General features: G+C 40.7%; 1 protein-coding gene across 1 annotated transcript; it reads left to right on the top strand.

Annotated features, from left to right (window-relative positions):
• The first annotated feature begins 3,407 nt into the window (after positions 1 to 3,407).
• On the top strand, positions 3,408 to 27,923 carry ncf4 (neutrophil cytosolic factor 4). The gene is made up of 10 exons (XM_026948051.3): positions 3,408 to 3,558; positions 3,958 to 4,042; positions 5,694 to 5,847; positions 8,448 to 8,518; positions 9,076 to 9,203; positions 11,345 to 11,396; positions 20,517 to 20,615; positions 24,638 to 24,795; positions 24,929 to 24,994; positions 26,771 to 27,923. The coding sequence occupies exons 1-10, from the start codon at positions 3,527 to 3,529 to the stop codon at positions 26,976 to 26,978; spliced, it is 1,053 nt and encodes a 350-aa protein (XP_026803852.2). The 5' UTR covers positions 3,408 to 3,526; the 3' UTR covers positions 26,979 to 27,923.

Below are 27,923 nucleotides of genomic sequence, written 5' to 3'. Positions count from 1 at the left end.
AAAACAAGGCAGTGCAGGCCAATATAACACACACACACACACACAAACACACACACACACACACTGTAACAAGACAGTGCAGGACAATATAACACACACACAAACACACACACACACACACACACACTGTAACAAGACAGTGCAGGACAATATAACACACACACACACATACACACACACACACACTGTAACTAGACAAAACAAGGCAGTGCAGGCCAATATAACACACACACACACACACACACACACACTGTAACTAGACAAAACAAGGCAGTGCCGGCCAATATAACACACACACACACACAAACACACACACACACACTGTAACTAGACAAGACAGTGCAGGGCAATATAACACACACACACACACACACACACACACACACACACACACTGTAACAAGACAGTGCAGGAGTATATAACACACACACACACACACACACACACCCACCCACACACACGCACACTGTAACTAGACAAAACAAGACAGTGTGGGGCAATATAATAAACACACACACACACACACACACACACACACTGTAACTAGACAAAACAAGACAGTGTGGGGCAATATAATAAACACACACACACACACACACTGTAACAAGACAGTGCAGGGCAATATAACACACACACACACACACACACACACACACGCACACTGTAACTAGACAAAACAAGACAGTGTGGGGCAATATAATAAACACACACACACACACACACACACACTGTAACAAGACAGTGCAGGGCAATATAACACACCCACACACACACACACACTGTAACTAGACAAAACAAGACAGTGTGGGGCAATATAACACACCCACACACACACACACACACACACACGCTGTAACTAGACAAAACAAGACAGTGCAGGACAATATAACACACCCACACACACACACACACACACACACACACACACACACACACACTGTAACTAGACAGTGCAGGAGTATATAACACACACACACACACGCACACTGTAACTAGACAAAACAAGACAGTGTGGGGCAATATAATAAACACACACACACTGTAACAAGACAGTGCAGGGCAATATAACACACACACACACACACACACACACACGCACACTGTAACTAGACAAAACAAAACAGTGTGGGGCAATATAACACACCCACACACACACACACACACACACACACTGTAACTAGACAAAACAAGACAGTGCAGGCCAATATAACACACACACAAACACACACACACACACACACAAACACACACACTGTAACTAGACAAAACAAGGCAGTGCAGGCCAATATAACACACACACACACACAAACACACACACACACACACTGTAACTAGACAAGACAGTGCAGGGCAATATAACACACACACACACACACACACTGTAACAAGACAGTGCAGGAGTATATAACACACACACACACACCCACACACACGCACACTGTAACTAGACACACACACACACGCTGTAACTAGACAAAACAAAACAGTGCAGGGCAATATAACACACCCACACACACACACACACACACACACACACACACACTGTAACTAGACAGTGCAGGAGTATATAACACACACACACACACGCACACTGTAACTAGACAAAACAAGACAGTGTGGGGCAATATAATAAACACACACACACACACACACACACACTGTAACTAGACAGTGCAGGAGTATATAACACACACACACACACGCACACTGTAACTAGACAAAACAAGACAGTGTGGGGCAATATAATAAACACACACACACACACACACACTGTAACTAGACAAAACAAAACAGTGTAGAACAATATAATAAACACACACACACAAACACACACACACACACACTGTAACTAGACAAGACAGTGCAGGGCAATATAACACACACACACACACACACACTGTAACAAGACAGTGCAGGAGTATATAACACACACACACACACCCACACACACGCACACTGTAACTAGACACACACACACACGCTGTAACTAGACAAAACAAAACAGTGCAGGGCAATATAACACACCCACACACACACACACACACACACACACACACACACTGTAACTAGACAGTGCAGGAGTATATAACACACACACACACACGCACACTGTAACTAGACAAAACAAGACAGTGTGGGGCAATATAATAAACACACACACACACACACACACACTGTAACTAGACAGTGCAGGAGTATATAACACACACACACACACGCACACTGTAACTAGACAAAACAAGACAGTGTGGGGCAATATAATAAACACACACACACACACACTGTAACTAGACAAAACAAAACAGTGTAGAACAATATAATAAACACCCCCCCCCCCCCCCCCCCCCCCCCACACACACACACACACACACACACACACACACACACACACACACACACACAGTAACAAGACAGTGCAGGGCAATACAGGCTCATGTCTTAGTTGTATCACAGTTTAGGATGGAAACGTGGCCTTGTGTACAGATTTTCTTACAGTAACTCTGATGGTGCTGTTCAGCTTCTGTGTACTTTCGCTTCCCCAAACACAGGGTTGCCAGATTGGGAGGATAAATGTAGTTAGACAAAATTAAACTGGAAGATATTGGGTATACCCAAATATATTGTTTAAGAGTAGGAGTATATTAGAGTTTTTAGTTTTCATTTTAATTTTAACTTTCCACTTTAGGAACATGCATTTTAATACTAAATAATTTTCATAATAATGGATTTGTTCTAACGTGCCACGTAGTCTAACACTAATAATAAAAAAACAGATTAAATAAATGGTATTTAACAAATGAAAACCTATAATTGTTTATAGAATGGTGAAGATTTCTGTTAGGAGACATGTATGTAACATTTATGGAAGGAGTCTCCAGTGTCAGTGCCTTGTAACAGTAATTTTAATAGTAACTCCGTTTCATCACACCTCATCTTTGTTGATTCTCACTCATTTTCCACTGACATTCAAAATTCATGAGAAATCCACCATAGCAGCCGTGAAGATGTTGGAGCAAAGACTGGACTCAAAGTCCCAGAATGCACTGCAGCGATTGGATGCGGTTGCTCTGAGTTAGGGAAGCATTTCGGCTTGAGTAGTTATCGGACTATGAGGTGATGAGGACGATGAGGTTGAAGGCAGAATTAAGCTGAGTGTATAAATGAGAGAGCTTTACGGTCTAAAGCACTAAAGCGCCGCTGCATCGCTCTCAAAGGGCTAAAACCCTCTGTGCCACTGTCAGCGGGTAACCGAACGGCATTGTGGGTAATGTAGGAAACCATTAACCAAAAGGAATTTAACCCCAGAATTTAATCATGAAAGAAATCTTCTGAAGATTATGAATCTTGATATGCAAGTCATTCAAAGAGAGGATTTTCTCCCCCTTGAAGAGTGTTTAATCGCGGCGGGGATTAAAAGAATATCTGGCAACCCTGACCTACACGTTCCAGTGCGTCTGCACGGCAGTTAAGTGACAGCGCGAGCGGTAAGAGCTGTTCCTTAATATCTCTTCTTTACGACTTCGCCATGTCGCTCCCACGACAGCTGAGAGACGAAAGGTAAGACAGTAAATAAGTAAGTAAGTAAGTAAATAAATAAATAAGTAAGTAAGTAAATAAATAAATAAATAGAACTTTAGTCCATCTTTATTCCTCTTTGGTCTACACGCGTGACCTCGCGTTAACAGTCTGCGCGAGACGGTCGCGCGCTCATCCTAGTCTGTCACTCTCTCGCGCAGAATTCAAATTTCAAAAAACGACGGTTACTAAAAGAGAAGGAAAAAAAACCGTTAGAGAAAACTGACTAGAGGAAAAACGTTCAGTCTGGAGAAAAGTGGGAAAAAAAAGTGTGTATTTAAAAAAAAAAAAAAAAAAAAAGAAGAAAACGTGTGTGAGAAGTGTCTTGACTCTGGTCTGCTTCTGCTTATCTCTTCATTTCATTCCATTTCAACTCCTCAGTGATTTTGAGCAGCTGCCGCACAACGTGCCAGTCAGCGCCACCATCGCAGACGTCGAGGAGAAGAAGGGCTTTATAGTCTACTTTGTGAGTCCTCATCCTATTTACCTTCATAAAATAAAGTTTTGAGAGATTTCATGGGGGTATGATGTGTGTCCAACTCACGGTCTTCCAAGTGAATGCTGAAAAAACTGGAAAGTCCAGCACAGTTTGGTGATTTTACTTTTCGCCACCAATTTCAACTCAAGCCAGTGCTGAAAAAGCTTGAAACCATTAGTGCCTCCTATTGGTTTCCTAATGGTTTATTAATATTTCTATTTTTTCAATATCACAGTGTAAACAGTCAAATCGAGATGTGTCTGGTGGTTTTCTAACAAGTCCGGTGGCCTTTGGTGGTGATTTTGTGGCAATAAACTAGGGTTTTTGTTGTTTATTCAAAGATACAATGGTCTCCTGGGCTACTGACATCAGTATTGGTCCTGCACTTCATCTGTCTTGACAGAAATACAACAATTTGATTTACTGAATACATCCTGGATCTGTAACCGCTTAACAAATGAGTGGGCTTGTGGAAATGACATTCATTAGATCATACTGGGGAAATGTGTGATGGAAACCTCTAGGCCAATTCCCATGAGGAAGTGATACCATATTTCTAAAGGTTATTTAGCAGTTTAGGGTTTGTACAAGTGAGGGAAATCACCAAACTCCAGTGTTAGACTTTGATCACGTAGAACCATTACGGGGCTTTTGGTGAAGCTATTTACATATGGAAATGCCTTCAGCCTTGTAAAGAGTCTTTTGGTGGTCACCTTTTACACCAAAGTTAACAGTAATATTGAAAGCATTCTGCAGGTTGTAATACAAGCTGCGGAAGTGGTACGGTGGTGAGTTAACTCAGCCATAGTATTCAAGATTCAGACCCTTTCATGGCCTTAAAGACCTGCAGTTTCTATCACCAAGTGTTATTAAACCCTCCAGGGTTATAACTCACAGAGCCTATAGATGTCAGGTTAAGCTATTCAGGGTCTTGAAAGCATTGTTGCCTCAACTTCAGGGTTGCCAGTTCCAGAGAGTTACTCTCTTTTCAGAGTTTCCCTTGTACTCCCCATGTCTGTCTTGGTTTCCTCTGGGTTCTCCAGTTTCCTCCCACCTCCCAAAAACATCCCAGTAGACGGATTGGCTGTGTGCTAAATTGCCCCTAGCTGAGAATCTGTGTGCAAGGTGCCCTGCAATGGACTGGTGTCCCAGTCAGGATGTATTCCCGCCTCACGCAGAGTGTTTCCTGGACGCACCACAGCCCTGACCAGGATAAAGTGGTTACTAACGATAAATAAATTAATGAAACTCTAACAATAATTTCAAAATCTGCCAGGCTGGATCTTTTCCGTGAATAATGTACCCTACCATTTCCCGCTTCAAACAATATACTATTTAAACTCTCTGTAGTTTGTCAGACTGCACAGGACAGCAAGTCTCTAACTAAGGCAGTCTCTAAGGCAACGGTCTGGTGGATCTGTAAGTTTTCATTTCAGCCAAATGGGAGCAGCACTGAATAGTCATGGAAAGACCAAGGTCAAGTGATTATACAAGTCAAATTAAGTGTTGTCCTGCTTGGTAGGAATGGAAACTTGTAGATAAGATTGAAGACCTCTGGTCTATGATCTATGACCTAGTAAACACTTTTTTGTTTTATGCCTAATTTTGTCGCTTCCGATTTCTTCCCCATCTCTTGTAGCGCTTTGTGATCGAGGTGAAGACTAAAGGAGGCAGCAAATACCTGATCTATCGCAGGTATCGCGAGTTCTACACCCTGCATCAGAACCTGGAGCAGAAGTTCTCCCCCGAGTCTGGGTCAGGACCCTACAGCGTTACACTGCCCACTCTACCAGGTGAGCGCCTCTTTCATACACTGTGAGGAGATGGACGTATACTTTACTAAGCCTCAATAAGCCTCGGAGCTGCCACCTGCTTCACTCATTTACCTTGGTCTTTAGTAAACTCCATCCAATACTAGAACCCTTGATAAATCTTCTGGTTTGTTCAAACACAATATATTTTCTGTTCAAGTGGTTCAAGGTTTGTGAAGGCTGTTTCTAGGCAATTCAGACATATTCTTTTCTTCTAGGCAATTCAGACATAGTCTTTTATACAGACAGTGTAAAGACAAGTGGAAAAAAGATGAAAGAGTCAGGAAAATCAACATTTCTCATTGTACTACAAAAAAAGGTAAAATTACAACTTAACTACACTTAACTACACATTGATCTTGTTTCCGCCATCAAAGTTTTACTCAACATAGGGTTCGTATGGGATCTTCTTATGAACTCAGTGAACACATGACCCCATTTGAACCTAGCATTTAGTCCACTCCACCCTGTTCCTCAAGCGCTGGCGCAATTTTCATCCTACTCGGGCGATCTTCAGTTTTAGAATTGTTGGCCATTTTCACATTGAGCTGATTGTTGTGTGTTGCTGAAATGCACGCTGACTGAATACAAATCTCTCTGTAGAACTTCTTCAGTCGTAACGAGACGGCGCAAACGTCTCAGTCCGTCTCTATTACTGCTGCCAGAAACCGTTCTAATGGAATGGCCGAGACAGAGTCTTTTCACAGAGGGTAATTGCCAGACACATCAAATGAGCCATGGCCCCAAACGTGATGCCGCTGCTAGCATACAATCCCTAGGAGGATACGGTTAGAACGGCTCGCTGTCTGGATGACAGAGGGAGAAAGAAAGGTGAAAGTAATTACCTCAGTAAACACATCTGTCACCCTCTTTCCTGTGAAAGTCAGAAACTCAAAACACTTTATACACATCAGAAAATTAACACACAAATAACAGAATGCAGTGGCCATATGTAGTAGTCAGTATAGGGCATTCAAAAACTTGCTCATGAACATATTGCCATAATTTTTAGCCTCTGTAAATTTCAAGGTGCAAAATCTCTGCTGAAATATGTACTTTTTAAAATTTTACACATTTTAAGTATGCATCAGTACCTTTTTTTTCAGACTGAGTATGAGTGCATGTTTTATGATTCTTATCAAGATAGATATTGATACAGAAATGAATAATCTACTTAGTATTAATCAGTCAGAGGCCCCATGGAACATTTTATTTAGCTTTGTGTGTCTCAGTGCTCAGAACTGAACTGCTCACACGTGATAGTTTCTCTGCATTCTCGCATCAGTGCTCTTGAATACCTTTGTTTGCACGCAATTCATTATGCTCATTTTAATAACCACGCTTGCTGATACTGCGCTGCACATTCTACTGTTTACACACCATAACATATTAAACATAAAAACCAGCATAAGGAGTACATTGTAGAAAGATGCTGTAGTTCCACCTCTTGATATTTTCTCAGAGCACACTTTGCAGTCTGCTTTGCTTCGATCACCATCTTTAACCGCTGTCGTTTCGTGTCATCTTCATTAGCACGACAGCGTACACCAGGTCTACCTCACATAGTATCACTTCGTACAACATGTTGGAATAATATTACGAGTACAGTATCGGACAAATACCAAGTTATTAGCATCGGTATCAATGCATCCCTACACTTTCTCTTTGTTTGAAAGTACTTCAAAAAAACAGGATGTGGCATTTCTGTACATTCTTGGTGTTGAACATAAAAAAGAGTTTTAGAAAGTGTTTGGCAAATCCAACATTGCTCCTTCCGTGTGAGCAATACGATGCCACAGGAATGAAAACACATAATGTCTACCGTGTGTACTCTCTCTGTTAGTGAGGCAAGGCTGTTTTATGAACGTCTGTGGTGCTTGTTTGGCAATGCAATTTTGCAAGTCCAGCTAATTGCCTTACAAGTTAGCACCACGGACTGACTGTAGCACTCTAGATGATAATAGATCACTTTGTGCTAGCTGGGCTACAATATGGAATATAATTAGAACGGGGAACATTAGCGGCGTAATTGGCAGAGCGGCGATGATTGTTTGATCCGAGCGCAGTAATGTTGAAACAAGATAATGGGCCTCGTATTTGTCCTAACCGTCTTTCTCTCTTTCTCTCTCATCCTACAGTGTTAAATATAGACCCCCAAGACATAATTAGGATTTTAGGAACCTGTCGGCAGAGTCCATTAAAACGAACAGATGGGAGAGAAACGGAGTATCAGGAGAGAGGGAAAGCTGTTAATCTGATGCTAAATTTGATTTCACTACAGTAGACGTCCTTCAAAGTGATGAGCTGATCAGCACTCAGCCGGGAATCTCAGCAGCGCTCCGATTAACACGGCGTGCCTCAAGGAAACATGCTAGGTCCAACAGGTTTTAAACAAATAGATAAACAATAAAGCAATTTCCTGTGACATTTAAAGTCCTAGAGCCGAAGGGTGTAATTATGAAGCAAGATATTATGCAGGCCTTGGGAAATTATTTGATTAGTTTTTTTGTTTTGCTTCATGAGGGAATTAATTTCTAGACCTTTATTGAGTTGATATGTTTTTCCCTTCTCTGTGGCTGAAGGCAAAGTGTATGTGGGCAACAAACAGGAAATAGCAGAAAACAGGATCCCGGAGCTCAACACATACATGAAGGTGAGGTTTATGTTGATCATTAACCTGAATGTTTTCTTTACATCTACAATGCCTTGCATAAGTATTGGCCGCCTTGTCTGGGGACTTCCAAGAACAAATGTATTTATATTGAGATCACACGACACATTAACTGCACACAGGTCAACTCCATTCAACTAATTATGTGAATTCTGATGGTAATTGGTTGCACTAGAACTAATTTTTGGATTTCACAGCAACGCGGGTGAAAACTTAGTGTCACAGAATATTTTGTGTAGATTTATGACATATACTGTATAATCCCAGTTAAGTTCATTTCAGTTCCAGGTTGTAACATAAAATGATGGAGCAGTTCAAGGGGTGAATATTTATGCAAAGCACTGTATCTGCCTTGGACTTTGCTTTTACATTTGGGTAACAGCATTGTAATTAGCAAAAACAGAAAAAGTCCCAATTCCTCTTTCTGAAGTGTACTTCTTCTTTCTGTGACATCCTCACTCACTCTCTTCTACTCGTCTGTGTTTAGTTTCAGGTTTTTAATTCAGCGATATTTCTCTCTGTCTCTCTCTCACTGGTAGAAGTTGCTGTGTTTGCCTATCTGGGTTCTGTTGGACGATTTGATCCGGATGTTTTTCTATCAGACTGAATACGACAGTCTTCAGGTCCCCAAAGCGCTCCGGCGCCTTCGACCCCCAACACGCAAAGTGTAAGATCAATTCCATACACCAGTTTGGAATCCCAGCTACTAGGATAGGGTTGTGACCGTGCCACGGTTAGACATTGTGTATGATTGGGCGGTTACCATAAATACAGATTAAAATGCATTTCCATCTAGACTCACTCTAAATCAAACTACAGCACATCCGAGTCTCAGTGCAGGGATGCGACTGCACTGAAAGCCCTTTGGTTGTGTTTAATCTGCTACTGATATAAACACATTACATTTCTACCTCTGCAGTTGCTCCTAGCATGTTTTTAACTTCATACACAACAGAAAAACACAGCATTGCTTAGCAAAATTAAACCAGAAAACATTCTATTTCTGGCTAAGCAGGGCTGCAAACTAATTTTTTTTTCCTCATTGTGTTGCCTTTCTTTGTTAACTTTTCATTAGTAGATATTCCAAACTTCTTTACTTGACTTCCAGTGTTTTTCAATTATTTCTTACTGGTCCTAAGTGAATTTCATCATAACGGTCGTCTTCTTTATTTTGAACAAGCGACATCACATGTATTCGTGACACATTTTAGACAAAACTCTCCTCCATTTTCTTGCAAAATGCACATGTTTCTGTCGCTCAGATAACATTGAAGCCAGCTGAGATAACAGGCCAAGTGCATTTAACTAGAATTAAAATAAAATATATTCAGCAGGGTTCTGGATTTGATTAATTTGGTATTTTGGTTTTGCAGGAGGAAGCAGGAAACCAAACACTCTTCAGTTCTTAGCACTGACAAACTGAAACAATGGTTCATTTATGTGTCTGAAAGTAGTCTGTCTGGCTTTTCACATGAAAATTGTTCAAACGAAAAGTCAGCCATATGGATCCACAACCTTTGACATTCAAAAGGCCATGCTGAACAAAAAAAAAGTACCATTTCACACTAAAGATGGGCATATGGTGGAAATATTGAGTGCAGGAGTTATCAAATGGTGGATTACATTCCACATGCAGACCAGTTGCAGCATTTGTAGAAGTATGCTAGCAGAATAGATCATTAAAAATGAGCACAATAAAGATCTTTTATCACACAGTAAAGATGTTTTATGTTATTTCCATTGTAGGAAGCTTGTATGCTGCAGTTCCTCCTCAGGATATTTTCGCAGAGCACAGTTTGCAGTCTGCTTTCATTGCCATCATTAATTGCTCTCATTTCGTGTCTTCTGTTTATTAGCATGAAAACTAGGCTTAGGTCACATAGTATCACCAGGTATAGGATGTTGGTATAAGAGAATTTTTGACAAGAAAATGAGTACGGTATTGGACCAGTACTTGACACCAGTATCGGTATCAACTCATCCATACTATATAAACTAAATACCAGACTTAAGGAGGCTTTAGGTCTGAAATTTTCACACAAAAAACAAGGTTGTTAGACTGTGATTTAGCCATATGGAACAAAAAATTTGTAGATCACACTAAAGACAGCCATATGGACCTGAAATGTAGTGTTTCACTCCAAAGGCGGCCATGTACACCAAAGATTTAGTGTTTCACTCCAAAGGCGGCCATGTACACCAAAGATTTAGTGTTTCACTCCAAAGACGGCCATGTACTCCAAAGATTTAGTGTTTCACTCCAAAGGCGGCCACGTACTCCAAAGATTTAGTGTTTCACTCCAAAGGCGGCCACGTACTCCAAAGATTTAGTGTTTCACTCCAAAGACGGCCATGTACACCAAAGATTTAGTGTTTCACTCCAAAGACGGCCATGTACACCAAAGATTTAGTGTTTCACTCCAAAGACGGCCATGTACACCAAAGATTTAGAGTTTCACTCCAAAGGCGGCCATGTACACCAAAGATTTAGTGTTTCACTCCAAAGGCGGCCATGTACACCAAAGATTTAGTGTTTCACTCCAAAGGCGGCCATGTACACCAAAGATTTAGTGTTTCACTCCAAAGGCGGCCATGTGGACCAAAGATTTTGGATCACAATAAAAAGAGACTTAATATTTCAAGTGGAATTGAATAAATAAGAGAAGCTTACAGTCTGAACACACATGTCTGAGTTCTGGATTTTTATTGTTTCATGATTTGCTTAATATGGATTTTTTTTTTGACAGTTATTTTAGGCTGCATTCTGCTCCTCACTCAGTCGCTCACTTTCTCTGTTTCACTTTCCAGAAAAACCGAGAAACAGCCCAAGACAGACCTGCTCTCTTCCCCCAGAGCCGAGGTACTGTAATTGTTTCCCTGGTAACTCTTTCTGTACTCAAAACTCATCCTCCACACAAACACACACACACACATACACGCACACACGCATACACACACACACACACACACACACAGAGACGCACACACACACATGTACATGCACGCACAAGTGTCAAAACTCTCGAAAGCATGTGGTTGTATGGTTACAACACAAGCTTACGCCTTGTGGAAGCAAATGCAATTGTTGTGCAATGGAGCTCCCACACACACACACACACACACACATACAGCGTGGGATTTATAGCCTCAGAATGTGATCGAAGGTTAAGACAAACAATCCTGCGCTACTCCCACACACACACGTGTGAGCCATATATGAGCTAAATCATCCTGTATGTTCTTTTGACTGTGTGTGTGTGTGTGTGTGTGTGCAGCAGTTGTAAATCCTGATAAAATAGTCATGATAGGATGTTGTGTTGTGCTACAAGGCAGATGGTGTAACTCTAATCGCCCTCTTTCTCTCTTTTCCTTCTTCAGCAAAGGAGTGTCACATTTTTTTCCCTCCCTCCTGCTTTCTGGGTCATGAGGTCACCCTATCATTAGTTCCTGCCCTGCTCTATTTTCTACTTCTCATTTCTTTATACATCTCTATCTTTCCCTCTTTTCTTTTTTTACTTCCTCTCAATATCACACACAAACCACAATCTCTTTCTCTTTCTCTCACTCTGCTCTGTCTGGGCATGTTTTAGAGCTCACACTAATTCCTACCCACTGACCTTGACAAACTTCATACCTAAAATACATCACACATAAATACATGTGTCAGCTGCAGTTGTAGGCGGGCGTGGACATCTAAGTGTGTATTTGAGTACACAATAAAGGAGTTGTCAAAAAGATCATTTATCTTCCTGGAATACAAATACGCTCGTTTAACCTTTGTTCACTCTCCGTGACAGGCAGCTAGCTATCCATCTCCTGTGGACATGCACAACTCTGAGCTGCACATCTTCAGCCTGCCTTCATACAGGAAAAATTATTATTATTTTTTTTATTTAATCGTTTACAGTTAGGCCAAATCCCAAATATGCTCACTAAGGTATTACATAATCACATTATAGAATCTAGTGCACTAAATGCATAACAGAGCAGCATTTAAGAATTAGACACAGATAAAGAGCGACTCCAGAACTACTTATATGTAATATCACATTTATGACGCATAACTCGTGGGGATTGTTTTGTATTAAGTTAGAGAATTGATGCAGAATTTAAAATATGTGAAAATAAAGTATGCATTTATTCTGACTTTTCCTAGAGACAGAGTCATTTATCCCAAATGGTTAAAAAAAACATGAACATAATTTGGGCCCTGTCCACACGTACACAGATATTTTTGAAAATGTCAGGTTTTTTGCCTCCCGTCCACATGATACTGCATTTTCAATCACTGAAAACAAAAGCTTTTACAAACACTACGTCAAATATGGAGAAATTATAAAACTTCAAAAACGCTCTTCAGTGAAAAGAGATATTTTCGGAAACGCCGTTCATGTGGACAAAAATAATTACGATATTTCTGTTTGCATGGATGAAGATATTTTCGAAAATGCTGCTCGTGTGGATAGAAATATTTTAGAAAAAGCTGCTCATGCGGACAGAAATATTTACGAAAACGCAGCTCATGTGAACAGGAATATTTACGAAAACGCAGCTCATGTGAACAGAAATATTTACGAAAACGCAGCTCATGTGAACAGAAATATTTACGAAATGCTGCTCATGTGAACAGAAATATTTACGAAAAGCTGCTCGTGTGAACAGGAATATTTACGAAAAGCTGCTTGTGTGGACAGAAATACTTACGAAAACGCTGCTCATGTGAACAGGAATATTTACGAAAAGTTGCTCATGTGAACAGGAATATTTACGAAAAGCTGCTCCTGTGAACAGGAATATTTACGAAAAGCTGCTCCTGTGAACAGAAATATTTACGAAAAGCTGCTCATGTGAACAGGAATATTTACGAAAAGCTGCTCATGTGGACAGGAATATTTACGAAAAGCTGCTTGTGTGGACAGAAATACTTACGAAAACGCTGCTCATGTGAACAGGAATATTTACGAAAAGCTGCTCATGTGAACAGGAATATTTACGAAAAGCTGCTCGTGTGAACAGGAATATTTACGAAAAGCTGCTTGTGTGGACAGAAATACTTACGAAAACGCTGCTCATGTGAACAGGAATATTTACGAAAAGCTGCTCATGTGAACAGGAATATTTACGAAAAGCTGCTCATGTGAACAGGAATATTTACGAAAAGCTGCTCATGTGAACAGAAATATTTACGAAAACGTGGACAGAAATATTTACGAAAATGCTGCTCATGTGGACAGAAATACTTACGAAAAGCTGCTCATGTAGAAAGATATTCTCAAAAAAGCTGTTCATGTAGAGGGAAATATTTTTGACAGCAGTTTGTGTGGATGGGAATTTTTTTTGAAGTGGTAAAAACTACCTTTTTAAAAATATCAGTGTGGATGGGCATAAATGTAGAACATTTTGTACAACATTTGCCTTCAGTGGCTTCAGCACCTGGAATGGAGATGAAGGGGCGTCACTAGTCACTACTGTTTTGTGCTTTTCCTTCTCAAAGCACAAAATACTGTGCAGGAAAAACTAATGATCTGTCCATTCTAATTTATCCACACTGATAGTAATGATCGACTTTGTCATTTTGTGCGCTATTAAACAAACAAAAAAAAATTTTGGTGCAAACATGGCTGCAGTAGCTGTTGCTAAGAGAAGATTGACTATTGAGACATTATATTAATTTATGTTCAATGACCGGAGAAACCTTTTAGCAAACATATCACCTGCCAAGCTGCATTAATACTGAAATGAGTCAGAGCCCCAAACAGAGCTTTCTGCTGCCCTTCGCTTTCCAGCCTCGGGTTCTTTACAGCGTGTCGTGGCCTCTGCTGCAGTTGCTCACAACCACATGCAAAGTACAGCCAAAAAATCAGCACTGACTTCTGACAGGAAGACGCAAAACTGGCTTTCATACCGCACTAACTAAATATTAATTAGAGTGATTAATGGAGTGCCTGAGTTCATTTGCATGCGGGACCACCCACTGCATGGTCCAGGGTAATAAACAGAGAAAATTAATCAGTGACAGTTGATGATTTTCCTGTAACAGCACATCCCATAGTGTTTTATTCCTCTTACTCCACAGCAGTTCTTCAATGGTTACGGTTTTGAATTTATTACAGAACTTTTTATCCTTTCAGTGTTACATTTAATGTTGTGGAATGTCCACGAAACAAATTAGTTCCTGTTCTCACTTACGTTATAGCAGCTTAAGAGGCTTTTTCCCTCTCTCTGAAAGTTAATAAGACAAAAAAAAGCTGGTCATGTTACCTAGAAACCACAAAACGTAAACTATTAATGAGCTGCCTCTATAGAAACGATAACGTATTAGAGAGAGCGCATTCATTTAAACATCTACTACTGTCAGAGCTGCTGTTATAGAGAATTAATCAACACCTCCTGACCAATCAGAATCCAGAATTCAACATATTGAAAAAAATGGAAAAAACATAGAATTCAACATATGGGAAAAAATTGCAGCAATCAGCTAAACGACTGCCATCGGGCTAATTTTGCTGGACGTGTGTGTGGGTGTGTGTGTGTGTGTGTGTCACACTCTTCTGTGCTTCATTTGAGCTGAATAAGAAAACAGCCCCATCACATTAGCCCTGAGAGCAAGACCGAAATGCGATTTCACGCGACTCCTCTGCTGGATGTGCCGCAGTCGCACAGATAAAAGCTCTTCCAGAAAGAAGAATTATGGAGATATTAGACGCTCCTTAATGGAAGCTGATCCTATTAAGCTTGCGTATTTTATATCCTGGAACTTTAAGCACACTTATAAGACAGAGAGTGTGTTAGGGGGAGGTGGACGTCTTCTCACCTAGTTTTGGAGATTTTCCCGTCTATGGCTAACATCCATCATGTTTTATGGAAACGCTTAAATTCTAACATCTCAAACATTTACTTATGATCACGGTGATGCTTCCGGGAAGAAAAAGTGTTTTAATATGTTATCGTTTCTATAGTAACAGTCAAATTGCTTTGGTATAAAAGGAATAAAACACTTCAGGACATGCTGTTATTGGAAAATAATCAACTCCAGTGTGGTAACAGTAACTCAGCTTCATCACACCAGCCCGCCATTGTTATCATGGACACATCGTAATCCAGTCATTCCATTTCCGACTTTTTCATTTAATAAAAACTCTCATTTGTGTTTTGCCAGAAGTCTTCGCATGGTAACATTTAGCTAGCTAGCATAACACAGGGAACTTGCTAGCTAGCGTTGTTTCTCAGAGTTAAGTCTATTTAAGAAGGTTAGCTGTATTTTTATGTGAGGTGCCAGTGAGCACTTGTGAGAAGACGAACGTCACGTACACAGTGAGATACGAAGCGATAATGAGCAATGGTTAAAACTAATACTAAAACTTATACTGGAACACAGCGTGACTCTATTGCTAATTACAGACGCAGTTTACAATAAAAACACAGTAAAATCAGAGCACTTGAGTGTTGATGGTTTTGCTCAAGGGGCCAACAGCCCTGGGATCTGAACTCACAACCTTCTGACCACGAGCTCAGAATTTTAACCACTGAGATTTTTTTTTAAACGTAAAAATTCCATCCGTGTAGTCGAGAGTTAGCGTGAAGGGCAGAAGAGAAAGAAGTCAATCACTTTTTCAACTCTTGTCCATCTCTTCTCTCTCTCTATCTCTCTCTCTCTCTCTGTCTGTCTCTGAGGGCCGAAGCAGCGTGAAATGTCTGCACAGAGCAATCTGAATCTCAATGAGCTGTTTCAGGATGGTTTGGAGTCCTTGAGCCACAACAATATCAGACTCGGAAGAGATGTTGTGTTAGGGTTGTGTTAGGTTGTATAAGTGCGGTTGTTTAACTGTGATACTGAGGCTCTGTTCCCATCAGCTGGGATAAAGATATTAACCTACTGGGTATGTGATAATAGATTTTACACCTGCTTTGCTATTAAACCTTGGCATCACTAAGAATCGGAGCCACCTGAGAGTCGATCAGCGACGCTGAACTCTACACGAGTCTATTCAACAGTTACTTGACACAAATGTCACAAAATGATTTGTAACGTTCATAATTGCACATTAATAACCGCCGCTCTATCGGGATCTGCTTTAAAGTGTCATGTCAGCGCCCCAGGGCCATGATTCATCTCTTCATATCAGCCCGAGTCCTCTCGGGAACGCCTGAAAGCGAAGTGTGTCAGTTCATTTAACCAGAGGAGCCCATCTCCTTCTTCCCCACTGGCTCGTCCACGTGTTAATGAGCTCGTTTAGCAGGTCGGCGACGGCGTAATTGGAAGCTTTTTTTTTTTTTTTTTTGCAAAAGAGTCTAAAGTTAGGTGTGCTCTCTGTAGCCTGGAACAATCTGGCCCTAAATGCATCGAAAGGCACGAGAGCGAGACAAATGAACAGGACACATGGGTCCTATGACTCGAGGGCATAGTGGCATGTTTATGAAAAGTCAGCGATGTTTCCAACCACCGCTCTCACGCTGACTGTCCTGAATTTCAGACCTCCGACGAGGAAACATGAAAACATCGGAAGTGTCCTCAACCCCAAAAACATGTCAACACAGTAGCACTTCTTTATTTTAAAACCAGTTATACTGTATATGCTAGTGTTAGCTTTAAATCAGTGTACAAATATATTCGCTTGTTAAATCTATACTATACACTACGCAGTTTTGAAGACTTACTCATATCACTAACATTAGCTAGATTGTTGCTAACTAAAAACGAACATGTTTTTCAGGCGTCCATGTTGTTCCTACTTTGTAAGTCGATAGCACAGAGGTCGAAAAAGACATAATTACGTTTCCACTTCCGAGTTGCGTCGAATGCAGCGTAAATCTATGTACAGGTTTCTAAACAACTGCTTTGACAGTGTCTAATGTTAAAAGCGTTATACAAATAAAATGAAAATTGTACGAATTAGAATTATGACTAGAAAGGCGACGTTAATGCCTTATAATGCTAACACAACAGCGAGCTCTTTCTGTGCAACGTTTAGTTCATATACTAACATTACCATATACTGTATGTGTAGCTAGTACTGCGATGCTAATACCTCATGATGCTAACAACACAGCAAGGCTTCGCCTTAGAAACTCACTAGTCAGTCAGGTGATTCATTTAATCACTTTTACTCAGGTAAATTTATTATTTCCTCTCAGCTCAGCCTTCTGAATTTGTGTTTTCTGGGCCAAGCATGTAACCCTGACTTCCTGTAGCTTAGCAGCCTTTTATTATTTCCTCAGAGAAACTGCTTGAATAATGGTTTAAATGAAACTTTAACAATAAAAAAATGTATTTTTCTTTTTAGCTTTGTCACATTTCACTCTGTAGGTAGCATATTGTATAACTGGTTTTAGGGATTATTTAAAAAGCACATACAAGTGTGTGTGTGTGTGTGTGTGTGTGGCTAAGTGCTTAACAAACCACTGAACATCACTCACTGTCAATCTCCTAATGGTTTGGCCTCAGTAGGTGTGGTTATGAATACTGATGCACGTCGTTCTGCTCTCCACGGAGCAGAATCAATACCACCACGACCCGGGCTCTTATATGCTAATCTCGATCAATGCGACTTAAATTACTTCATCTTCACGAAGTTAAATAAGCACTGCGGCTAAAGGCGAGGCTCTTGAGTGAAAGGAATTGACATCAAACTTTTACACTGAACTACAAATCTAAAAGATAATTTTATTTTTGTTAAGCGGCTCCAGAAGCTGCTGTCGATACCGTGTTTGGCGTAATGTTACCTAGAAGTTACACTGGACGCAACATTTGTGCAACGTTTGTAGCAACCTTTGATTCAGTTGTGTTACGAAAGTTCTGCTGGCAGGAAAAGAGCAACAGTGAACTTCCTATTTACCAGGAAAACTAGAACCAATATATACAGCTAGAGACGCATCAGTACCATCTAAGAATGAGTACGAACTCATGTTTTTCAGTGCTCACTGATACCAAAATGAATAACCTTCTTATTATTAATTAATAAGAACATTTAATTTAGCTCCGTTTCTGTATATATATTTCTTTATATAGTGGCTGTGAATGTACTCGTTCGTCCACTAAAGCTACTAGACTCGTTCTTTATAATGTTAGCTAAAGTTTAATTGAAGTGCATTAGCTAGCTACGTTAGTTAGTAGGGTTGCTGTGGAGAAGAGCGGGTTTTGTTCCGGATTTTGTTTGTTGCGAGTTAAGTACATTTTTGTTTTTATTGCGTACGAATCTCTCGTTGTCACTAACGAAAACTTCACCAGACCAAAGATTACTCACGTTTGTTAAATAAACACACATTTTAGCTCAGTTTAGTTTAGGTGGTGTGTCCACCATAGCAGTTATTAGAACGAGCGCATTAATATAAACCTGTGATTTGCAGCTGCGCTACTATCAGAGCTGCTGTTCTAGAAAATGAATTCCGACCAATCAGAGTGCAGAATTCAATAGTGTTGTGGTATAACATCATTTAAACACTTGAGGTTGTTTCTTGAGTTTCTTTTTTCATTTTCCAGTTCCACACCACTAGACTGGACCCCAGCTTTTGCAGTGCATTGTGGGAAATCATGGCTCCACTGGTTGACAAGGCTACAAAATGGTGCACTTCCAGTGCCCTTATTCACAGTAATGAACTGTGGTGTTGTGTATTGTGGAGTTGCACAACACTGAATTGTGTATTGCAGAGTTGTGTAACACTGCCTTGTGTGTTGCGGAGATGTGTAATTTTAAGTTGTGTAACATCGAGCTGTGTGTTGCAGAGTTGTGTAACACAGTCGGGTAATACGGAGGTGTGTGTTGCGCGCCTTCGCTCTAATGAACAGAGCACAAGCTTTTAACACTGTCTCTGTGTCTCCATACAAGCACTGCCCACAAGGATCCACACACACACACACACACACACACACACACACACACACACACACACACACATGCACAAAGGAGTTTAATTGCCAATACATAATTAGCTGATAGCACGTAACAGTGTCTCACCTACTCACTCCCACTCCGGCAAACAAAGCAACAAAGCTTCTTTACTCACACGCACACACACACACACACACACACACACACACACAAACTCATGCTGCTTTTCAGCTTTGCTGTGCTTACAGCTCTCTCACTATACAGTCTTTTTATGATACACTTTTATTCTCTCTGTCTCGCTCTCTCGCTCTTTCTCTGTCTCTCTCTCTCTCACACACACACACACACACTTGTCATCTTTCGTTTTTTTTACCTTGATTCTAATTGTGTGTGTCTGTGTGTGTTTTGGATGTGTGTGTGTGTGTGAGAGAGAGAGAGAGAGAGATTGAGAGAGAGACAATAAAAGTGTAAAAAGACTGTATAGTGAGAGAGCTGTAAGCACAGCAAAGCTGAAAAGCAGCATGAGCTTGTTTGTGTGTGTGTGTGTGTGTGTGTGTGAGGGAGTAAAGAAGTGTGTGTGGGCATTGCTTTACCCATGTTGAGTGTCTTAATGCACATTAAAAGCGAACACACGTGTACACACACACACAAACATCAGAAGGAGCTCTTGACACTCTTGCAGTAGTCTCTCTGTTTTGCTCTCTCTATACACACATACATACGTATACACACACACACACACACACACACACAAAAACCATCAGAAGAAGCTCTGTAGTCTCTTGCAGTAGTCTCTCTTTCTTTCTCTTTCTCTATATGCATGCACTCATGCACACACACACACACACACACAACAAACAACTGTTTGCTGGAAGTTGCATGTAGTAGACTTGGCACAAGTTAAACACATATCTACTGTTTTACACTTTTGTCATTTACATCATTTATTCTCACTTGTTCACACCTCTTTCTCTCTAATTCACGCACTCATTCATTCACGCATTCACTCACTCATTCACACACTCACAAACACAGTCACTCAGAAAGTTGGAACAAGATTGCCATCCTACCTCGTGTGTCCTCACAATGCTGTTCGCTTGGTGCTTGTGTATATATAATGTGTGTTTGTGTGTGTTTGTGTGTGTGTTCAGGCCTTGTTTGACTTCAACGGGAACGGGCGCCTGGAGCTGAGCCTGAAGACTGGAGACGTGATCTTTCTCCTGCGCAGAGTCAATGCCGACTGGCTAGAGGTGAGCTGAAGGAGAGAGAGAGAACGAGGGACGGAGAAAGAGAGAGTGAGGGATGGAGAGAGAGAGAGAGAGAGAGAGCGAAGGATGGAGAGAGAGGGAGGGGAGGAGAGTTTGTTGGTAAGGGTGGGAGAGAGAGTGAGAGATTGTGTCCGTGAGCGCAAGAGCGAAAACTATACGAGCCTCTGATGGAAGGAGAGATAGATGAAGGAGAGAGTGAGATAGAGGGAGAGTGCAAAAAGGAAAAGTGATGGAGAAGCTAGACAACAGAGAGAGTCACGGACACGCAGCGGAGGGACTGAGAGAGAAAGCGAGGGAGCGGAGAGGATGAGTGCGCAGGTGTTTGGTGTGGGAGTGTGTAGTGGGCATATCCACCACACACAGTTCCATTTTAAAGCTACTTGTGCAATTTAAAGATATTTATTTTTTTATTTATTTAAGCCACAGCTACAGGAACACTGAGTTCAAAATACAACTCGAGATGGAAATGGAAAAGGCTCATACTGACAGAACTGAAATTCAAATTGCACCTGGGAACAGAGTATCTAAATCCCCAAAGACCCCAGAAAAAAGGTACTCGGAAGTACAAACAACATTGAATCTGATACCTTATATACACTAAATCCTTTAGGTCCTCAAATATTAATCTAGTTCTTCTAATGCCTTGCACAAAAACATACCCCTGAGCTTCTTGTAAGCTGTCCAATCTAACATCTGATATCTTCCATATCTGCAGTTACCCCAGTACCTCCCCTAATATCTCTAGACAGTTTCACCAAATTCCCAGTATGGAAATGTCCACTATAGATCAATTCTTCATAGCATGGAAGCTTTCCTTTGTGAATCTGCTCCATGTTGACATGATTTCATCACATAATTGCTGCAGATTTGTCAGCCGCACCTTCATGCTGCGAATCTCCCGTTCTACCACATCCCAAAGGTGCTCTATTAGATTCAAATCTGTTGACTTTTGAGGCCAGTGAAGTACACTGAACTCATTGTCATGTTCATGGAACCAGTTTGAGACAACTTCGTAACATGGTGCATTATCACACTGGAAGTAACCATTATAAGATGGGAAAATTGTGGCCATAAAGGGATGCACATGCTCAGCAACAAAACTCAAATAGGCTGTTGCATTTAAACTATGCTCGATTGGTATTAAGGGGGCCAGGATGCTAACATTCCCCACACCATTACACCACCACCACCAGCCTGTAATGCTAACATTCCCCACACCATTACACCACCACCACCAGCCTGTAATGCTAACATTCCCCACACCATTAGTCCACTACCACCAGCCTGAACTGCTAACATTCCCCACACCATTACACCACCACCACCAGCCTGAACTGCTAACATTCCCCACCCCATTATACATTACACCACCAGCTTGTAATGATAACACTCCCCACACCATTACACCACCACCACCAGCCTGAACTGCTAACATTCCCCACACCATTACACCACCACCACCAGCCTGAACTGCTAACATTCCCCACACCATTACACCACTACCACCAGCCTGAACTGCTAACATTCCCCACACCATTACACCACTACCACCAGCCTGAACTGCTAACATTCCCCACCCCATTATACATTACACCACCAGCTTGTAATGATAACACTCCCCACACCATTACACCACCACCACCAGCCTGAACTGACACAAGGCAGGTTGGGTCCATGGATTCTTCTGGTTGCTGCCAAATTCTGACCCTGCCATGTGCAGAAATTGAGATTTGTCAGACAGGTGATGTTTTTCCAATCCTCAACAGTCCACTTTGGGTGAGCCACGTGTCCTCTGTAGCATCAGATTCCTGTTCTTGGCTGACAGGAGTAGAACCTGATGTGATCTCCTGCTGTTTTAGTGCATCCACCTTAAGGTTTGAAATGTTGCAAATTCTGGGATGCTTTTCTGCTCAGGATGGTTGTAAAGAGTGGTTATTTGAGTTGCTCTAGACTTCCTGACCCATTCTCCTCTTACCAAGAAGGCATGAAAAGGAGAAATCCTTCATTCTGGTGGTACAAAGGAGCTCAACAAAACAATCAACCAGTCTCCTCTCCTCGGATTTACAGCTGATTAGCTGATCTCTTGCAGGAAAGACAGCAAACATCTCCTGCAGTGATGCACGAGGAGTGGTGATGAGTGACAGAAACATCCTTTAGGGCCTGTATTAATAAATTTGTAAGTGGACCTGCAGAAGTACCTTAGGTACTCTTAGGCTGAGCATTTAATTCCCTCCTGGCAAGCATGCCTTTGATGTTTTTGTCTGTAGGGGATGAGTGGAAGCTCCTTAATTATAATTTCTTAATGTTTTTTGATTATAATTTCAGCCACTTTGATATTAGTAGGATGATAAGTGTACACCACGTTGTGATAAGTGTACACCCAAAAAAAGAGCTCATCTACACTTTCGGAAATTTGGAACCCCATGGAATTAATGTCAGGTTTTGATAACAGCTATTAAATTCACCATTTCAGATATCTACTGGTTTTGCCTCAGTAGCACTTTGCAGTAAATGACTGATTCCCCTTAAATGGCATGGTGCAGTTCTGTGAAAATGTGTTGAAAGGAAGTAATTGTGATATATGAAAATCATGAAAGTCTTATCATCTCAGGCTTAATGCATTCCCAAAAGTCCAGTAAAATCTCCTAAACTCCATGTCTCCATGGCCGTTAGGGATGGACTGTTTTACAGTTTTAACCTTACATAATGAAAGAGCGACATAATGAGAGGGAGCAAGGGAGAGAGAGAGAGAGAGAGAGAGCGATTGCTATTCTCAAATATCACAAGTGTATTAATGCAGTGTGTATATTATATTGTTAGAGAAGTGTTACTGTGTTAGCTACCAGATTAGCATTGGAAATGATCACACAATGTGAATGAAATGTTGATTTAAATGTGTCCTTCATAAAAAGGTCATAGATCACATTATATCATATATCATATGTCATATTTTATTCTCCCATCTCTCTCTCTCTCTCTCTCTCTCTCTCTTTCTCTCTCTCAATTCAACGTGTGCTTTACTGGTATGACAAAATATTTTTGTATTGTCAAAGCAACAGCAAAGCAAGAGAAGTAGGAATTCAAGAAAACATAAAGAGAAAAATAGTAATGAAAATACAAAACATAAACAGATGCCAAATCTCTCTCTCTCTCTCTCTCTCTCTCTCTCTCTACATCTTTGTTGCTGTCTCTCTCTCTCTCTCTCTTTCTCTCCCTCTCTCTCTACATCTTTGTTGCTCTCTCTCTCTCTCTCTCTCTCTCTCTTTCTCTCTGTCTTACGGTACACCTCTCAAGTTTAAACAGAGATCTAACAACTTTCTTCTGTTTCTGTTAACTATTTTGTCACAGCTGTTTCGTTTTGCTGTGACATGGTTTCCTGTCGGTATATCGGCATGTTTTGAAAAATATGTTAATCTCCCTTTGTGGGAATCAAATCGATTTCTTGGCCAATTCTAGCGTTTGGATCTCCACATAGTAACCCGTTTCCCTGTGTCTGAAGCTGAGAGATCTGTGGGTAGGAAAGATGTCCTCATTACACTAGTGGGCTTCGTGTGGTGGGATGTAGACTGCACACAGGTGAAACCTGTTTTAGCCTGAGCAACATGTGTGATTCTCCTGTTCTGATTGGTTTGTCTCCTCTCTTGCTCTCTTTCTCTCTTGCTGTCTTTCCTTTCACTGCGTCTCTTTCTGCTGTCTCTCTCTACATCTTTCTTGTCTCTCTTTCTCCTTATATCTCGCTTGCTGTCTCTCTCTTTCTCTCTCTCTTTCTCATACACTGTGTTTGTCTTTCTCTGTACATCTCTTGCTCTCTCTCTTTCTTTATACATCTCTCTTATTGTTTCTCTTTCTCTTGCTGTGTCTCTTTCTCTCTCTCTTTCACCGTCTCCCTGTCTGTCACTCCCTCTTTCTGACTCTCTAAATCCTTTTTGCTGTCTCTCTCTCTCTCTCTTTTTCTCTGTCTCTCTACATCTTCTTTGCTGTCTCTCTCTCTCTCTCTCTCTCAGGGCACGGTTAAAGACAGGATAGGCATTTTCCCGGAGTCGTTTGTAAAGATCATTAAGCCTCTACCTGAGAGCGACTCAGATGAAGAGAAAAAAGGTGGTCCAGGTTCTTACAGCTGCCTGCACTGCTGCCTGATGCACCCCGGAGGTGTCGATGAAAGGTCAGAGACGTAAACATCCCATAAGAAAAAAATACACACTGACCCTTTAAACACTCTGGATACACTGCATGACTGTTTCCGAAATCTCTTCACCTTTAATCTTATCATCGAGTTCCATTTTTTAACTTTTCAGGGATGTGTGTGTAGAAGAAGATCTCTCCATCCAGCCGTCGTACTCCGACCTTCTTGCACGCATGAAGTAAGTCACAACACACACACACACACACACACACACACACACACACACACACACACATACACGCATACTCCTGTCTGAATAAAATCCGTCAATCCAAAACACAGTGTAATGTGTCTTCCTCTCTAATATGTTTTTCCATTTCATCACCCTTCATTTCACTGTAAATTGTTCATTTGTTCATTTATTATTCTCATTATTCACATCTTTGTTTATTTCCTCATTGTCATTATGGTGATCGATATTTCATCCGTGGTGCCGTGCGGCGAACGAAACAGCGACGCTCGTTCCTCATTAAGAGGAAGATTATTAACTCTGAAAAGGAAATTCTGTCTAAGGGGGAATTTAGGAGTCCCATGGATTATGTGATTTTACAGATAACACACACACACACACACACACACACACATATACACACATATTTTTTGGAAACCAGTGAGTGTACTTTCCAAGAATGTCAGGATGATTTTTTTCCCCTTTTCTTCCCGCTGTAAAAGAAATTCAGGATTTAAAATCCATTAAAATCATTAAAATCCACTTCATCATTTTTATTATTATGAAGAAATATATTTTAGATGCTCCTGTACAACTAACACGACTTCACATCAGTTCAAAGCTGCTTCATTCATTCATTCATTCATTCATAACTAAGTTTCCATTTGCATTTTATTAATGCGAAATTACATAAAAAGCTTTTCAAGAAATGTTTGCGCACACCAGCAACTCACTTCCATTTAATAATCAATTAACAATAAAATGCTTTACGTCCGAAATGACATCACTTCCTGCAACCTGCTGTTGGTTGCATTTTGCTTTGTCAGTAAGACATGAAGATTTTATTGTTCACCAATGTTCCTAAAAACTTCTTTCTGCCTGCTCGAGGTGGGAAAGTGTTTAATTAATAATGTTAAAGGTGCATTAGGTAAGATTAGTCCATTTGTCTAGACTTTTATCATGGTCTAAATATCCTCCAGGTTATCTGTACAAGTGAGGAATAAAAAATGACTATTGCAACTTTAAATAGAAGAATAATAGTCATGACATTTTTTTTTTACATTTTGATTACTTTCTCTGTTTCTCTCTTTCTCTGTTTTTTCTGTCTCTCTTTTTCTATCTGTATCTGTCTGTCTCTTTGTGTTTCTCTCTCTGTCCCTGTGTGATTCTCTCTACACCTCTTTCTGTCTGTCTTTCTCTGTGTTTCTGTCTTTGTCTCTCTTATTCTTTCTCTCTGTCTCTCTGTATATCTGTTTCTCTCTGTCTTTCTGTCTCTCGCTCTCTCTCTCTCTCTTTCATTCTCTCTATGTGTCTCTCTGATCCTCTCCTTCTTTCTCTGCTTCTGTTCATTATCTGTTTCTCTGTCTTTCTGTCTGTCTGTCTCTCTCTTTCTCTTTCATTCTCTCTGTGTGTCTCTCTCATTCTCTTATTCTCTCTCAAAGCATGCGTAAAAATCAGTTCACCCTCAAAAACAGAGCACAGAGCCTCATTACAACACCAAATACATTCAAATAGACTTGTAATAAAGAAAATCAACCATAACTCTTGATTTCACCAAGTTAGAAAACAAGGCTACTATGTTCTGATTGATATTTTGTTCTATTTTCCTTTTCCTACTTGTATAAATGGCCAGTTTTGCTTTTTTCTCACATTTTTTTTTTTTTAAACTGTGTTGTAGGAGTGTATTGTGAATAGGAGAGTTTTTTTTGTAATAAAAGTCTTGTTAAAATTCAAAATTCTTATTCTCTCTCTCTCTCTCCCTCTCTCTCTCTCTCTCTCTCACAGGGAGGTGTTTCAGGTCGAGGACATTGCACTAAACTACCGTGACCCTGAAGGAGATCTGGTGCGCATCCTGGACGACGAGGACGTGGCCCTCATGGTGCAAGAGAGCAAACGCCATGGGTCAAAGGTCAAGAGGCCCGTCAACCAGTATCCGTGGGAACTTTGTGTCACACATTCCAACAATCTGTCTGTGTACAACACTGAGTACTGAAATGTGTGTGTGTGTGTGTGTGTGTGTGTGTGTGTGTGCGCATGCGTGTTTACATTGCCTATGAATGAAGGTCATTTCCTCAGGTTTGTGTGATGCTGCACGCGTCATGGCAGACGCCGAATTCCAACACTGTTTTTGAAACGCTGTCGTCATACTTGCTAGCTAGTGTGACTAGCTCAGCGTTCATATTTCCAGTTGCCTAGCAACAGTATGTCATTTTTAGTTGAAATAACTACACAAAACCTGTAACAGTTGTTTGATTTTTGAAGTATTAAGCATATTTACACATCTTCAACATCTTGATTTCCTTCTCGTTGCACTTGACTCGATCCCTCCGGCCTCCCAAATGCCCACGACAAGTTTCACTAAAGAACTGAAACAGCCTTAAAAAACAAGGCAAACTGGACAGGGCTGTCTCTAAAAGGGCACTGGAACTCGGGCAGATGTTTGGTTCCGTATTTCACAGAAGAGTTTATACAGAAAATCATTTCATGAGCTTGATCCCACTGCTGAGCGTGGCATGCTCACCAGATCCATCCTTAATCAATCCCCATATACATATATACAATATATCACAATATTCAGTGTGCAAGGTATTGTTATCATGGACACTGTGTGTGTGTGTGTGTGTGTGTGTGTGTGTGTGTGTGTGTGTGTGTGTGTGTGTGTTTGTCCCCTTTGGGTACAAACTTCTCCATTTAGTTCCTGGAATATTTACCCAGCAGAAAGTTTCCAGTATTTCTTCTGCCACAAAGCATGTGGGCACACACACACACACACACACACACACACACACACAGTAATATTAGATGTGCCAAAAGTGCAAAATTGCACAATATGTTTCATGAATGTTGCTTATGTGGATAAAATATTATATAAATTGCTATACTAATATGTAAACTTGTGATTTTGTAATTGCAATTCTACATTTTACAAGCTTTCACA

The sequence above is a fragment of the Pangasianodon hypophthalmus genome, chromosome 25, assembly GCF_027358585.1.
Source record: "Pangasianodon hypophthalmus isolate fPanHyp1 chromosome 25, fPanHyp1.pri, whole genome shotgun sequence".
Taxonomy (NCBI): Eukaryota; Metazoa; Chordata; class Actinopteri; order Siluriformes; family Pangasiidae; genus Pangasianodon; species Pangasianodon hypophthalmus.
The sequence above is the reverse complement of the archived record's forward strand: the minus strand, read 5'-3'. Positions and strand labels throughout refer to the sequence as shown.